The 13,181-nt window shown below is 44.6% G+C and overlaps 1 protein-coding gene across 5 annotated transcripts in view; it reads left to right on the top strand.

Moving 5' to 3' along the window:
* Tet3 (tet methylcytosine dioxygenase 3) overlaps positions 1–13,181 on the top strand; it is a 127,674-nt gene that overhangs the window by 53,961 nt on the left and 60,532 nt on the right. For 3 of the 5 annotated variants that reach the window (XM_021258298.2, XM_021258299.2, XM_021258300.2), the window contains one exon: positions 6,542–8,696. In XM_021258298.2, coding sequence (XP_021113957.2) covers positions 6,542–8,696 — 2,155 coding nt within the window. The remainder of the gene's footprint in view (positions 1–6,541; positions 8,697–13,181) is intronic. The other 2 variants (XM_087204333.1, XM_087204332.1) reach the window with 1 other exon arrangement.

Here is a 13,181-nt window from a genome sequence, read left to right as displayed (position 1 = left end):
TTTGTACTCCTACATAACTTTTCAATTTCATTATCCAATTCTTCATTTATAGCAAGTATACATAGACCTGAATTTTTATATATACCTTGTGTTTTCTAATCCTGCTAAATTCAAGTACAAGTTCTAGGGACTCCTAGAGATTTCTTTGTCTTTTGTCTGTAGATGCACATTTCATCTGCATATAAAGATTTTACTTCTACCTTCCCAATCCTAAGCTATTTGTTTATTTTTATTGCCAGAGTATTTTGGTTTGGGCCTATGTTTCAAAGTCTAATGGACAGATGAAGAGTAGGCACATCTGCCCTTGTTCCCCACCTTAGGGAGAAAGCATTATATCTTCTCCATTCATATAAGGCGTTTTTGCTGGAAGTATGGAGTACACGTCTTTGATCTGTTGAGAAGGTTCTGTTCCACTTCTAGTCTCCTGATAGCTTTTACCATGAATGGCTGTAGAATTTAGTCCAAGTCCAATACTTTTTCTCCAATTAGTGACAGGATCATATGGCTTTTTCCTTTCCTCTGTTAAAATGATGACTTTTGGGGGTGGACCTTCTGATGCTGAACCAACACTGCCATCCCTATAATAAAACCACTTTCTACATACTGCCAGATCTGACTTTCTAATAGTTTGTTTTGTTAAACAAATTTCTGTGTTCATACTTTTTTCTATTATCTTTATCCAGTTTTAGGATTAGCACAATGTTGATTTCCTAAAATGAGGGGAGAAGTGTTCCTTCTTTTTTCTGGTTTAAATGTTTTATATAATTTATCAGTTAAAATGTATGTGAGCCTGTTGTTGTCATATAGGTAGGTTTTCAAGCTAGGAATATACTTTCTTTAATAGGTGCTATTCAAATTTTATACTTCCTCCAGAGTTAATTTCATTAATTTATCTTCCAAGGTACTTCTTAGAAGTTGTCAAATTTAATCAAAAAAGATTTTTGAAATATGTTTTCTGTATCCTTTTAAATTCTGTAAAACCTGTGGTAATGTCTCCTAGATCTTGATATTGTAATTTTTAAAATGTATAATTGATATTGTGTAATAGGAAGAAAATGCCTAAAAGAGCAGGGGAAGTGGGAGGGGTGGGGGAAAGGAAAGAAGGGGAAAAATATGAGAAAAGAAAAAAATGGAAACAAGGTCTTTGCAAATAGGAAAGGGGGTGGAGGGGGTGAAAGGAGGGAAGGGGAAGGGGAAAAAAATAAGAACCAAGATACTCATGTAAAGGTACAAGATCCCAATGATGAATGTAACTGTATTTTATACCTAAAATGTACCAATAAACTTAATGGGGAAAAAAAATACTGGATATGAACACATGGCGTCCTTAAGAACTGAATGTCAAAGATGAGGTGGAATATGTTATGAAGTTGGTGGCTGGGAGTCTTAAGGACGGGTGAGGTATAATCAACAAAGATTGTAGGGTAGAGAAAAGAATGTGTGTTTATGTGTACTATGAGGGATGACTTGGGGGTACATAGACTTGCTTAAAGGAGCCACTGTGTCATATGGGACAATTAAAAGGCACACACACCAAAAAAGTCCTAGATTAGAAGGAAGGAGTTAGAATAGAAAATATATATTCAGAGTTGTTTGGCTCTGATAATTGGGCACATTGGAGGAACATAGCTAAGGTTTTTGCCGGGAACATTGCTAAGAGCAAAAACAGGAAGGGAGCTTTAGGAGATGAGAGAGTTTAGTTTCATTTTAGACAAGCTGACCCTTAGTGGGCTGCATTTTCCAAAAGTTGGAGCTTGCTGGAGGACAACTGAGAAATCCAGGCAGAAAGCATACACTTAGGAGCATCCTCACCAAGGTGTTTTCTGAAGCCCAGAGGGAAATGAGAACTGAGAGGGAAAGTGTGGAGGGTTTCAGAGTTGAGGAGTGTCTGAGCTGGGTCTCTGAAAGGACCTCCATCCTCCTCTAGCATTGTCCTGGCACCCTGCTGATGACTGCCAGACAACTAGTACTTGGTTACCTTGTCCACATTTTCATGAATAATAACTCAGTACCTCCTGACTGGTAGGGGACTATGTTCAGTGCAGTTTTGAATTTCACTGTATTAAGAAAATTCTCCACTTGAGGGGGTTTGGGGGGAGAGATAAAATAAAATTTATTATTAAAAAAAGGGAGGGCTGGGGAATTAGCTCAGTGGTTCCACTGCCTGCCTCGCAAGCACAAGGACCCGAATTCGATCCCCGGTACCAAAAAAAAAAAAAAGGGAAAATTCTCCCCTTAAGTGAAGCAAAAGTTCTTCTGTCTACAACTTTACCCATTTTCTAGTTCCATCCAAAAGGCCAGTCAAACAAGCCTAATTCTTGTATGAATTGTGGTTTTTTTGACAAATTGTACTTGTATACATTTATGGGCTACTCTCATAGCTTTAAGCTGTCCTGCTTTCATTGTGCCCCTAAAGATGTAGCCCCAAAGGGAAGCCAGTGTTGAAATGAGACTGTCTGGGTAGAGCAGTGCTGTCATTGCCTGTGCTATGGGTTCTGTTTAGGTTATGTCATAGCTATATGTGTCAAACTATAGGATCCATTAATAGACAGTGACATCTTCTTAAAAGATTGCAACCTGCATTTAAAAAGAAAGGAAAGAAAGATGAAAAATATATTCATCTATTAAGGGGAAGTATTTTGCAAAATGTCATTTTTAAGTGCATAAATGATCACAGTGTAAAATGTACTTAATATGGATTGTAGTCAGAAAGTTTGAAAAAGTCGCATCATATCATATTGAATGTACTGTCAGTTGTCCATCTTTAACCTATCTGATTCCTGAAACATTTTAATGCCCACTGCTACCATTTTTAGGTGCTTCCCCTATCTCTAATTTGCATAGACATAGTTTGGGGCCTTAGTGTGGGACCCTATTTGCCCTGTTTGATTTTTTTTCCTTTCTAGACTGTTGATCTTTTGGCACATGGTCCAGCCTATTTGACCTTGGAGCACCTGCCGCTGTCATTCAACATAGTTTTATCACTATTTTTAACACCTGCGTATTTAATAAGTATTCCTTCTCTATAAATATGTTGAACAGGGCAGTTGTGAGAACAGAGTCCTGTGATAGATCCCTAGAGATTCGCTCCCCCAGGACTTGATAACACCACTTGTTCGTTTTGAGTATGGTCATCTACCTAGTGGGAAGCCAGCCCTGACAACCTATAATTCTCTGGAGCTGGCCTCAAAGGGTCCTTGGCAGACCTTATGAAACTTGAACATCTACAGACTGAGTTTCAAACTAAAAAAGCCTGCAGGGGTTTGGCAGGTAACACAAGTGAATGAAGTGATAATTAATTCAGGCAGTTAATAAGTGATCTCTGACCCCTGGACTTGGTTTCAAGAAGGCAATGCGCAATGGTGAAACTGGGGGTGAACTAGAGCAGTTATGTTATGTGTAAGTGGTAGCCACTGCTCTGTTACAGACAAATTTCCCAGATAGAAATGTGGACCTTCAAGAAAACTCAGGTTTCATGGGCAATTTTATTTTTGAATGTTGGGAAAACAAAGGCATTAACACTGTATAGGCCAAACCGCATCTGTGGCAAATTTAGCCTGTAGCCTTCAGGATTTGTGACTGTCAGCTATAGCGTCTCTGTATCTGCTGATCTACTGACCACATGACAAAAATTAGTGAGATTGGTTGGGTGTTGACAGGTTGATGGTCAACCTGACTTCTTGTGGTTCGTCTGCTTACCCTTTCAAGAATCCTAACTGGGGCTGTTTTTCTGTTTTTATTTTTTGATACCGGGGATCGAACTTGGGTCCTTGCGCTTGCGTAGCAGGCAGCGAAACCACTGAGCTAAATCCCCGGCCCACTGGGGCTGTTTTTGAACTCAGTAGACTGACAGATGGGGCTGCCTTTTGTCCTCTTTCCGTTAGCACCTTTTTCTGCTGGACAGTTTGATTTAAGATCACTGAAATTGATCAAATTGAGAAATGTATCAGCGGGATCCCTGGGCTGGGAAACTGAAATCTAGGGTTTCTTAAAGTCTCCCAACCAGGCTAGTTTTACTTCCTCCTCCTTATAGCCATATCTACTTTTCCCTTCTCCATTTATTTCAGAAAACATTTTCCTTCTCAGGGAATCCACAGGCACAAAGCTGACCTAGTTCTTCCCTGTCCTTATTCACACACCAGAAATAACTTTTAAAATCCCTTTTAGTTGTCTTGACCATTTTGGGGAAGCCTTGGCTCATGGAGCATTAGTCTTTCTGACACTGTTTTTGTAAAGCCATGCTACTCTCATGTTTCATCTTGGTTATGCATGCTCCTTCTGTCTTTTATACATAAGCATGTAAATTTTGATCACTTCAGATTTTGTAGCCTCTGTTAGGTACTTTAGTGTATGTTTTAAAGAAGGGAACTTTGGGTCATCGGCTATATTCTTAAGCATGCAGAAGGTAGTCTTACACCAGGGTTAGGGAGAGGCTGAATGATTCCATTGCCAGTGGGGAACAATAGGCCTTTTATTGTCCTAGGAGTATGTTACTGCACTAGTTATGAGCAGGAGGCACAGAGGTCATTAAGATTTGGACCTTCCTTTCAGAAACTACTACCTGGTGAGATGGGTAGCCACTTGAACATGAAATAGTTGTGTCATGTGATAAGTGTTACAGGTGCCATAGGAACCTGGCGGGGAGGAGCCCTAGTGTACAAGGTGCCATGAGAATCCAGGAGAAGAAGCCATAGATAACTTTGCCAGCTGGGTAGGAGGAGGTGACACTAAGCTGTCACTTGAAGGATAAGCTAGAGTGACTGCTCTAAGAGACTGAGAAGGCTGGTAACTGCATGTACAAGGCTTGGTGACATTGGAGAACATGGCCTGTTGGAAAAGCATAAGGGTCTTTTGAGGCCAAGACAGGAGCAATGATGAGGTTAAGGCAGGACCTGCAGGCTGAGCCCTTTCTTCCCACAGAGCTGATCTCATGTCCCAGTTTTCACTGCCACTTTGGGAGCCGATGATGGCCATGTCTGACAGTTCTGGGCCTAGCATCATTTTAGCTCTGTTTAAAGTACTTTGTATTCTACCAGAGGAGCTTTTTTCTTTTTACCCATTTACCTTATTATTTTCTCTATAAATATGCATTTTTATATATGCATATATTTTCAGAACTGTTGAAACTGCTGTGTCCTTTTGCCCTTAAACACTTCAGTGTGTGTGTCCCAAGAAGATATTCTCTTATATAATGGCAATCTAATGATCCAAGTCCAGATTAAGATGGACAGAATATTACCTTGTCCACATCCGTATTCAGATTTCACCAATTGTCCCAATAATACATTTTATTGCTGTCTTTCTCCTAGTGTAAGTTCTTACCTATGAGCATACATTTTGTCTCATAAGATAGAAGAGGCTTTGAGAACATTTTGGGTATTTTCTTAGAACATCTGCAATTTGGGTTTATCTGACATTTCGTCATGAATAGAGTCAAGTCCTTAGTGTATCATATCAAGAGGCATACGATGTTGGTTTGTTCCAGTATTGATGTTAACTTTGGCCATTTAAGGAGGTGTCCAAAAGACTTTTCCACTAAAGAGTTATTATTGTAATTAAATAATCTACAGGAGATGCTTTGAGACCATGTATATATCCCGTATCTCATCAGGCTTCTGCCTAGTACTTGGAGCATCTGCTATGACTTTTGAAACCTGTCATTCCTTGTGTGTTTTCTTGGAAGTCTGCAGGAAGGAAGAGCTTTCCTTCCCTAAAGGATGAATCTTGCAAATTCAATTTCATATCTTTGCCTTATTGGGCCAGCCTTCCAGGCCCCTTTCCTGTCATACTTTCCCTTTTGTGTGCTTCTGTAGATCACGTGTATGATGTTGCTTCCTGGGCTTGGGGAAAGGTCTAAATCTTTTTCCCAGCAGCAGCTTGCTTGTCATCAGCATGACTGGCTCAGCATGAGGCTGACCACGCACTGTGTAGGATCGTCAGTTTCCCTTAAGCCTACATCTGTGTGTGGGAATCTGAGCTTACTCAGCCTGGGTTTAAGAGAAACAGTAATGGGGAGAGAAGGAACTGTAGGCTACTTCCCACTAGGAAGCTGTGAACCCTGTCCCAGGTTAAGTTTGTGAAAGCGGCTTTACTGACCTCTGCACACACACACAGCCTTTCCACTTTACAGCACATGGTTATGTGCTAGGCTTGGTTAGCTTTATTTCCCTCTTGACAGAACCATAATAAACATAGTTCCAATGTGATTTTGGTCACTGAGTTCACAGTGAGTGAAGGACCTTGTTTTTTTTTTTTGGTGTCCTTGGTTTTAGGGGAGCTCTGACAGTGTGATTAATCTGAAGCTCTTGAGGCCTGAGCGACACTGAGAACTCCACATTAGGATGTCCTAAAGCTCTCCCTTCCATTTCTGCTGGTGAAGTTAGCTAAGGTATCAGGGAGCACCTGGGAGAGGATTTACAAAACGTACCAGGGAGAGGATTTGCAGGAAAAGCAGGGTTTGGAATGGTATGAAGCAGGGTGATGCTTTTCAAATAATGTGGTTCATTTTTCCCCCTTTATTTCCTCTCCCCTCTCTCTCCAGACAGGCTCAGAGCTCAGCCCAGTTGATGGACCTGTTCCAGGTCAGATGGACTCAGGGCCAGTGTACCATGGGGACTCACGGCAGCTAAGCACTTCAGGGGCGCCGGTCAATGGTGCTAGAGAGCCCGCTGGACCCAGTCTGCTGGGGGCTGCAGGTCCTTGGCGGGTAGACCAGAAGCCCGACTGGAACGCTGCCCCAGGCCCAGCTCACACTGCTCGCCTGGAAGATGCTCACGATCTGGTGGCCTTTTCGGCTGTGGCCGAAGCTGTGTCCTCTTATGGGGCCCTTAGCACCCGGCTCTATGAAACCTTCAACCGTGAGATGAGTCGTGAGGCTGGGAATAACAGCAGGGGCCCCCGGCCAGGGCCTGAGAGCTACTCTGTTGGCAGTGAAGACCTTGACACGCTGCAGACGGCCCTGGCCCTTGCACGGCATGGAATGAAACCACCCAACTGCAACTGCGATGGCCCAGAATGCCCTGACTACCTCGAGTGGCTGGAGGGGAAGATCAAGTCTGTGGTCATGGAAGGAGGGCAGGAGCGGCCCAGGGTCCCAGGGACTCTGCCCCCTGGTGAGGCTGGCCTCCCGGCACCAAGTACCAGGCCACTTCTTAGCTCTGAGGTCCCCCAGATACCTCCCCTGGAGGGCCTGCCCCTGTCCCAGAGTGCCCTGAGCATCGCCAAGGAAAAGAACATCAGTCTGCAGACCGCTATTGCCATTGAGGCCCTCACACAGCTCTCCTCCACTCTGCCCCAGCCTTCTCATTCCACCTCCCAGGCTTCATGCCCCCTCCCTGAGGCCTTGTCCCCTCCTGCCCCTTTTAGGTCTCCCCAGTCCTACCTCCGGGCCCCTTCATGGCCTGTGGTTCCTTCTGAGGAGCACCCATCTTTTCCTCCTGATAGCCCCACCTTCCCTCCAGCACCTCCTAGAACTGAGTTTCCTGAAGCCTGGGGCACTGACACCCCACCAGTGACACCCCAGAACTCCTGGCCGGTGCCCCGCCCAAGCCCCGACCCCATGGCTGAACTGGAGCAGTTGTTGGGCAGTGCCAGTGATTACATCCAGTCAGTATTCAAGAGGCCTGAGGCCCTGCCCACCAAGCCCAAGATTAAGGTTGAGGCACCCTCTTCTTCCCCAGCCCCATCCTCATCTCCCATTCTCCAGAGGGAGGCTCCTACATCATCCTCAGAGCTCGACACCCACCAGAAGGCCCAGACGGCCCTGCAGCAGCACCTCCACCATAAGCGTAGTCTCTTCCTAGAACAGGCCCATGACACCTCCTGTCCTCCTGTGGAGCCTCCTGCCCCTGGGTGGTGGGCCCCACCAAGCTCACCTGCTCCACGGCCTCCAGATAGACCACCCAAGGAGAAGAAGAAGAAGTTCCCCACACCAGCTGGAGGTCTTGTGGGAACAGACAAAGCTGCCCCTGGGATTAAGCCCAGTGTCCGAAAGCCCATTCAGATCAAGAAGTCCAGGTCACGAGAACCTCAACCCCTCTTCTTGCCTGTCCGACAGATCATCCTGGAAGGGCTGAGGCCCCCAGCCTCTGAGGAAGTGCAGGCATATGCACCTGCCCCCCTCCCTGCCCCCCTCCCTGCCCCCCTCCCTGCCTCACAGGGCTCTGCTATCCCCTTGCCCACAGAACCTTCTCTTGCGCTATTTGCACCTAGTCCCTCCGGGGACAGCCTGCTGCCCCCTACTCAGGAAATGAGGTCCCTCAGCCCTATGGCCAACCTGCAGCCAGGCTCCTCCGGCCCCCTTCCCCCTGCTGATGACAAGCTGGAAGAGCTCATCCGGCAGTTTGAGGCTGAATTTGGGGATAGTTTTGGGCTTCCTGGCCCCCCTTCTGTGCCCATTCAGGACCCTGAGAACCAGTCAACGTGTCTCCCAGCCCCTGAGAGCCCTTTTGCTACCCATTCCCCCAAGCAAATCAAGATCGAGTCTTCAGGAGCTGTGACTGTGCTCTCAACCACCTGCTTCCATTCAGAAGAAGGAGGCCAGGAGGCCACACCCACCAAGGCTGAGAATCCACTTACACCCACCCTCAGTGGCTTCTTGGAGTCACCTCTTAAGTACCTGGACACACCCACCAAGAGCCTGCTGGACACACCTGCCAAGAGGGCCCAGGCCGAGTTCCCCACTTGTGATTGTGTAGGTGAGTCAATGGGTATTGGGAAGGGCAAAGAGCTATGGGCTGGTGAACTTGTATTTCTAGGCTCTGTCTTTCATTTGACAAACATTCACTGTGTGCTGCCCACCACACTGGGTCCTGGGAACTCAGAAATGAGTTGATAGGCTGGTAGAAAAGACATGGAAGGAAAGTGATAATGATCCATTGTGATGTACACTGTGGCAGTGGAGGTGGGCACAGGTGCTTTGGGTTCATATCTAGCTGGGGGCATCATGGAGGCTTTCCTGTAGGATGTGGCACCTACGCTGTGCCATGCAGGGCCAGCAGGTATAAAGGAGACTTTCTAGGAAGACAGAGCAGCCTGGGCTGTGGGAAAGTGAGATTTGTTTGGACTGTTCTTGGTCTGGCAAGAGTAAAGGGGATGAAGAAAAGATGACTTGAGGAATAGGCAGGAGTCAGATATAGCAGGGTCCAAAAAGCCAAGGTCAGGAATTGAATTTGATCCCATGGAAAGTAGTGAGCTACTCAGAGTTTGGAAGCAAGTAAAGTTCTATCACCTTATTCTTTTGAAAGACTATTCTGGCTTGTGGAGAGAAAAGATTGGTGCGAAAACTGTAAGAAAGTTGTTAGGAGCCATGCAAGAAATAGAAATGATTACCTAAAAGAGTGGGGTGGTGGTGGGAGCCAACTGAGAGTGTCTGGGGCCTCTTAGGAGGAGAAAAGGACACAGATTTGAGGGGGAGGCAGTGAATTCTCTTTGTACAGCCTATCTTAAGTGGCTGAAAGGCCTGATATGGAGCTCTGAAATAGAGGTCTTAACGGGGTTACTTAAGAGTGTTATGTGTAGCTGTGCTGTGTGTCAGTGCTGAGGAGTTAAGTCACCCCTTAGGCCTTGCCTTCAGGGACAGAAGGGCCACAGGGTCTCTGAGGACAGCTCCCCTGTACATGACTGCATCACCGAGGTTCTGGGAGTGGTGGTAAGCACCAGGTCCACTGGGCTCCTATGCTCTGGTGTTTATGGAATATTCTGTGAAAGACCTGTGCATTTTGGTATTGACAGAGAAACATAGATGCTGATGATGAGCATGCTGCGTTTTTGTGACTTTATGGCACACAAATAGGTCTTAGGCAAAGGTGTTCTTGACTTGTTGAAATGTCTAAATAGCAAGTAAATTGTGTGATTTGTTGGGATGCTGCATCGGGTCAGTAAGGAAGAGCTGGGCTGTCCTCCTTCAACTTTCCCTGACTCCTATGTATGAAGCAAAGGGGCTGGTGACAAGAATTCAGGTGGAGAGCAAAGAAAGCTGGCCCCATGCTTCAGTGAGGAAAGAGATGTGGAGGGTCCTGCTGAATATTCCTGTGAACATTCATGCTCCAGGATTATGCGTCCCACTAATTTTGCTTCTTCACATAACAAGTAATGATATGACTTTTAGGGCCCCCTTATCTCCCAGTGTTTGGGGGAAGCTTGTTCTGATCACAGTGATCACAGGAACCGCCCCGCCGCCCCCTTTTGTTTGTGTCTGTCCTACTGGCTGTTTAGTTCTGTTTGATGTTTCTTTCCTTTCCAGGTTGGAAATGTCTTCGCCTAATGCTTAGGAAAGTTGATCTTTAATAAATGTTTTAATTGTTGAGTTCAAAATTATATAGGCGTTAGGGTTGGTTAAACTAGTTTTTTTATTTGAATTCCAATTCCATTGGTTACTAGCTAAGAGAGTTTGGGCCTTTAATGTAATTTTTTTTTTTTTTTTTTTTTTTTTGGTACCAGGCGGGGATCGAACTCGGGTCCTTGCGCTTGCGCAGCAGGCGGTGAAACCACTGAGCTAAATCCCCGGCCCAATGTAACTTTCAGTGTTTGTTTACTCCAGGGAAAACGATAATAGCAACCAATCACCAGGACTGCCTGAGGGTTAGCTTAGTTCATCTGAGCGAGCACTTAGAATTGCCTCTGATGCATAATGAAGCTTAGAAGAGTGTCAGCTAGTATTGCATTGAAAGAAGAAAAGAAAGAGAATACTATATGTTATAAAGAAAGAAAACGGTTGGCAGTTTCTTTATTGATAAGCCTTGTATCACTACAAGTAAAGATAAATATTAAGAGAAATAATTCAACACTGAAGAACTTAGTGGCTTACTTGAGGAAACAGGTGATAAAATGTCCAGTGACCCATGCCATGTGCCACTTCTCCGGGCATTGTCATATGGGAAGTAGCTACATTGTAAGAGTTGCGTTAAGACCAGTCTTGGTTCTCATCATGCAGGGTGACATTCTATTTCAGAAACTCTTGTTCCGAGCTGGGTGTTGAAAACATCAGTGAACACAGATGAGGAGAGTTGAGCAAGGTTTGGGGTAGCAGGAAGTTCACATGTGGATGAACATCTGGTTGTGCAGTGCTCTTTTGTGGTCCTTGGACCTGAGGAACACTCAGAGAGGACACTTCCCAGCTGGAAGCCAGTGAACAAAAGTGCAGGCAGTAGTCAGTCGGTGTCCAAGACACCCAGAAGTGGCAACATGGCAGCTGCCTTCTCAGCAGTGGGAGGAGGGCCAGGCAGTGGGCAGGAGTGCAGGGAGCAGGGAGCAGGGAGCAGGGAGCCCATCACTGCTAGTCATTTACTGTTCCAGGTTGTATTTTATCTCCATCTTTTTCTAAACAGAATTAGAACCAGATCTACTTTGTTTTGTCAAGTGTTTAAATTATAGGCAAAGGCATGGTGAAAACAGCAGAAACAGTAAAAATGATAGTCTTACCTAGTTTTTAAAAATTGGAAGAAAGACTAGAAGCAACTATGCAGTTGATTTTCTGTGGTCAGATTATGGGTGACTTTTCCTTCATGTTTTCTGAAATTTTCTATGATGAATCTGTATTTTATAATCAAGAAATATTTTTAAAAGTGTGGTCTAGTAGTAGCATGGAAGACAGATTGTTAGAGGGTAATGACTCTGGCAAGAGACCAGTTAGGAAGCTACTGAGAATAATGACAGTAATAGTGTTTATGAAAGACCTGCTCTGTCCCAGGCACTGTGCCAAGTACTTTATAGGCACCACCTCATTTAATCTTAACAGTTGTACAAGGTGAGGACTATTGGTGACTCCATTGTAACAAGGAGGAAACAAAAAGTCGGGGTAAATAATTTTTCAGGGTTATAGAAATGATGTGAGATTTGAACCTAGACAGTTGGACTCCTAACCAGCATGCCATATTGTGATTGAAATTGGTTAGTTGAGAAACAAGTCCTAACTATAACAATGGTACAAGAGTGAAGAGGGCCACCAAAGAAGGGATTTGCCCTCAGTTTCTGGAAGGCTTGCTGTTCATGTTAGAAAAGGCTGTCCTGTATTTCAGAGGTGTCAAGATCCCCTAGTGTCAGGGATAGGTGCTTTGTCAACTGGTATGGTGGAATTTATCTTTGTGAATTCAGGCTCAGGACAAGGCTTAGAGATAAAGGTGCTCATGCTGGAATTAATAAGAGATGGAGACCATCCTACACCAAAACCTCATTTTCTTATCCATGGTAGATGGAGAGGTACAGGTATAGGTTCATATAAGGAAGAATTTTCCATAGATATGACGGTGAAATTTGGAGACCCCTTAAGCACTCATAGTAAACAATTGATGAGAAATTATGGGAGCAACTTTCTAAAAGCATGAATAGTCCCTATAGCACAGCAAAATAAACTTATTAAAGTTTCTTGGTAAATCTTGCCAAATATGCAATTTTGGCCCATGTCATTATCATCAAGTAACCCAAACCCTAAACACCAAGAGAGTTGTTTTATGAAAATTATGGGTTTCTGAGGACCTGAATGGTTCTGTATTAGTTTGTTCTCTGAATCTTGAAATACTGGAAAGCACCCTTGAAGCTTTAGGTAAGTAAATTTAGAAGACGTACAAGGGAATGTCTTTCCCCAGAAGGTAGTTGAGAAAATTTAAAAAGTTGAAGTTCTTTCATTTTATCATTGTAGGGGATGTGTGGGTGTCAATGTAGTTCTAACATTTTGAAGCATGCATTGGAGTCCCCTGACCTCCCCTGTAACACCCTTGTCAGAGGCAGGATGGTAAATGCAGATTGTCGGCTCAGGCCTTGTTGCATTGTGTCCCTTCTCAGTAATGGGGAAATTCCCCAGAGAAGCCAGATTAGGACAGAAAATGAGCCCAAGTGACTTTTTAGTGGGACAAAAGCATCCTGAGATCTAGCCATCATTCTGTAGATGAGGAAACAGTCTGTGTTAGCTCTTAAGTATTGTCTTGATGTCTCTGAGGAGCAGCTGACAGGAAGCTGCAGAGACTAAACCAGACTAAGGCAGAGCAGGAAGTTAGGAGATGTGGATTTTAGGAGTTGCCATCATAGAAGTGCTACATTTTTAACCAGTCGATTTTCCTACCCTAAAGAAAAGGTAAGAAAGCCTCTCCTTTGCCTGGAGCATGGTCAAAGTAAGTAAGGGAGTCGCATTGTTCAGTGGATGTAGCTGACTGCACTGTCAGGTAATTTCACCAGGGTCCTCAATC

This window comes from Heterocephalus glaber, unplaced genomic scaffold, assembly GCF_053883595.1.
Source record: "Heterocephalus glaber isolate CG9 unplaced genomic scaffold, H.glaber_assembly_v1.0 deba00000470, whole genome shotgun sequence".
NCBI lineage: Eukaryota > Metazoa > Chordata > Mammalia > Rodentia > Bathyergidae > Heterocephalus > Heterocephalus glaber.
Note: the sequence above shows the minus strand (reverse complement) of the source record. Positions and strands in the feature narration are given on the sequence as shown.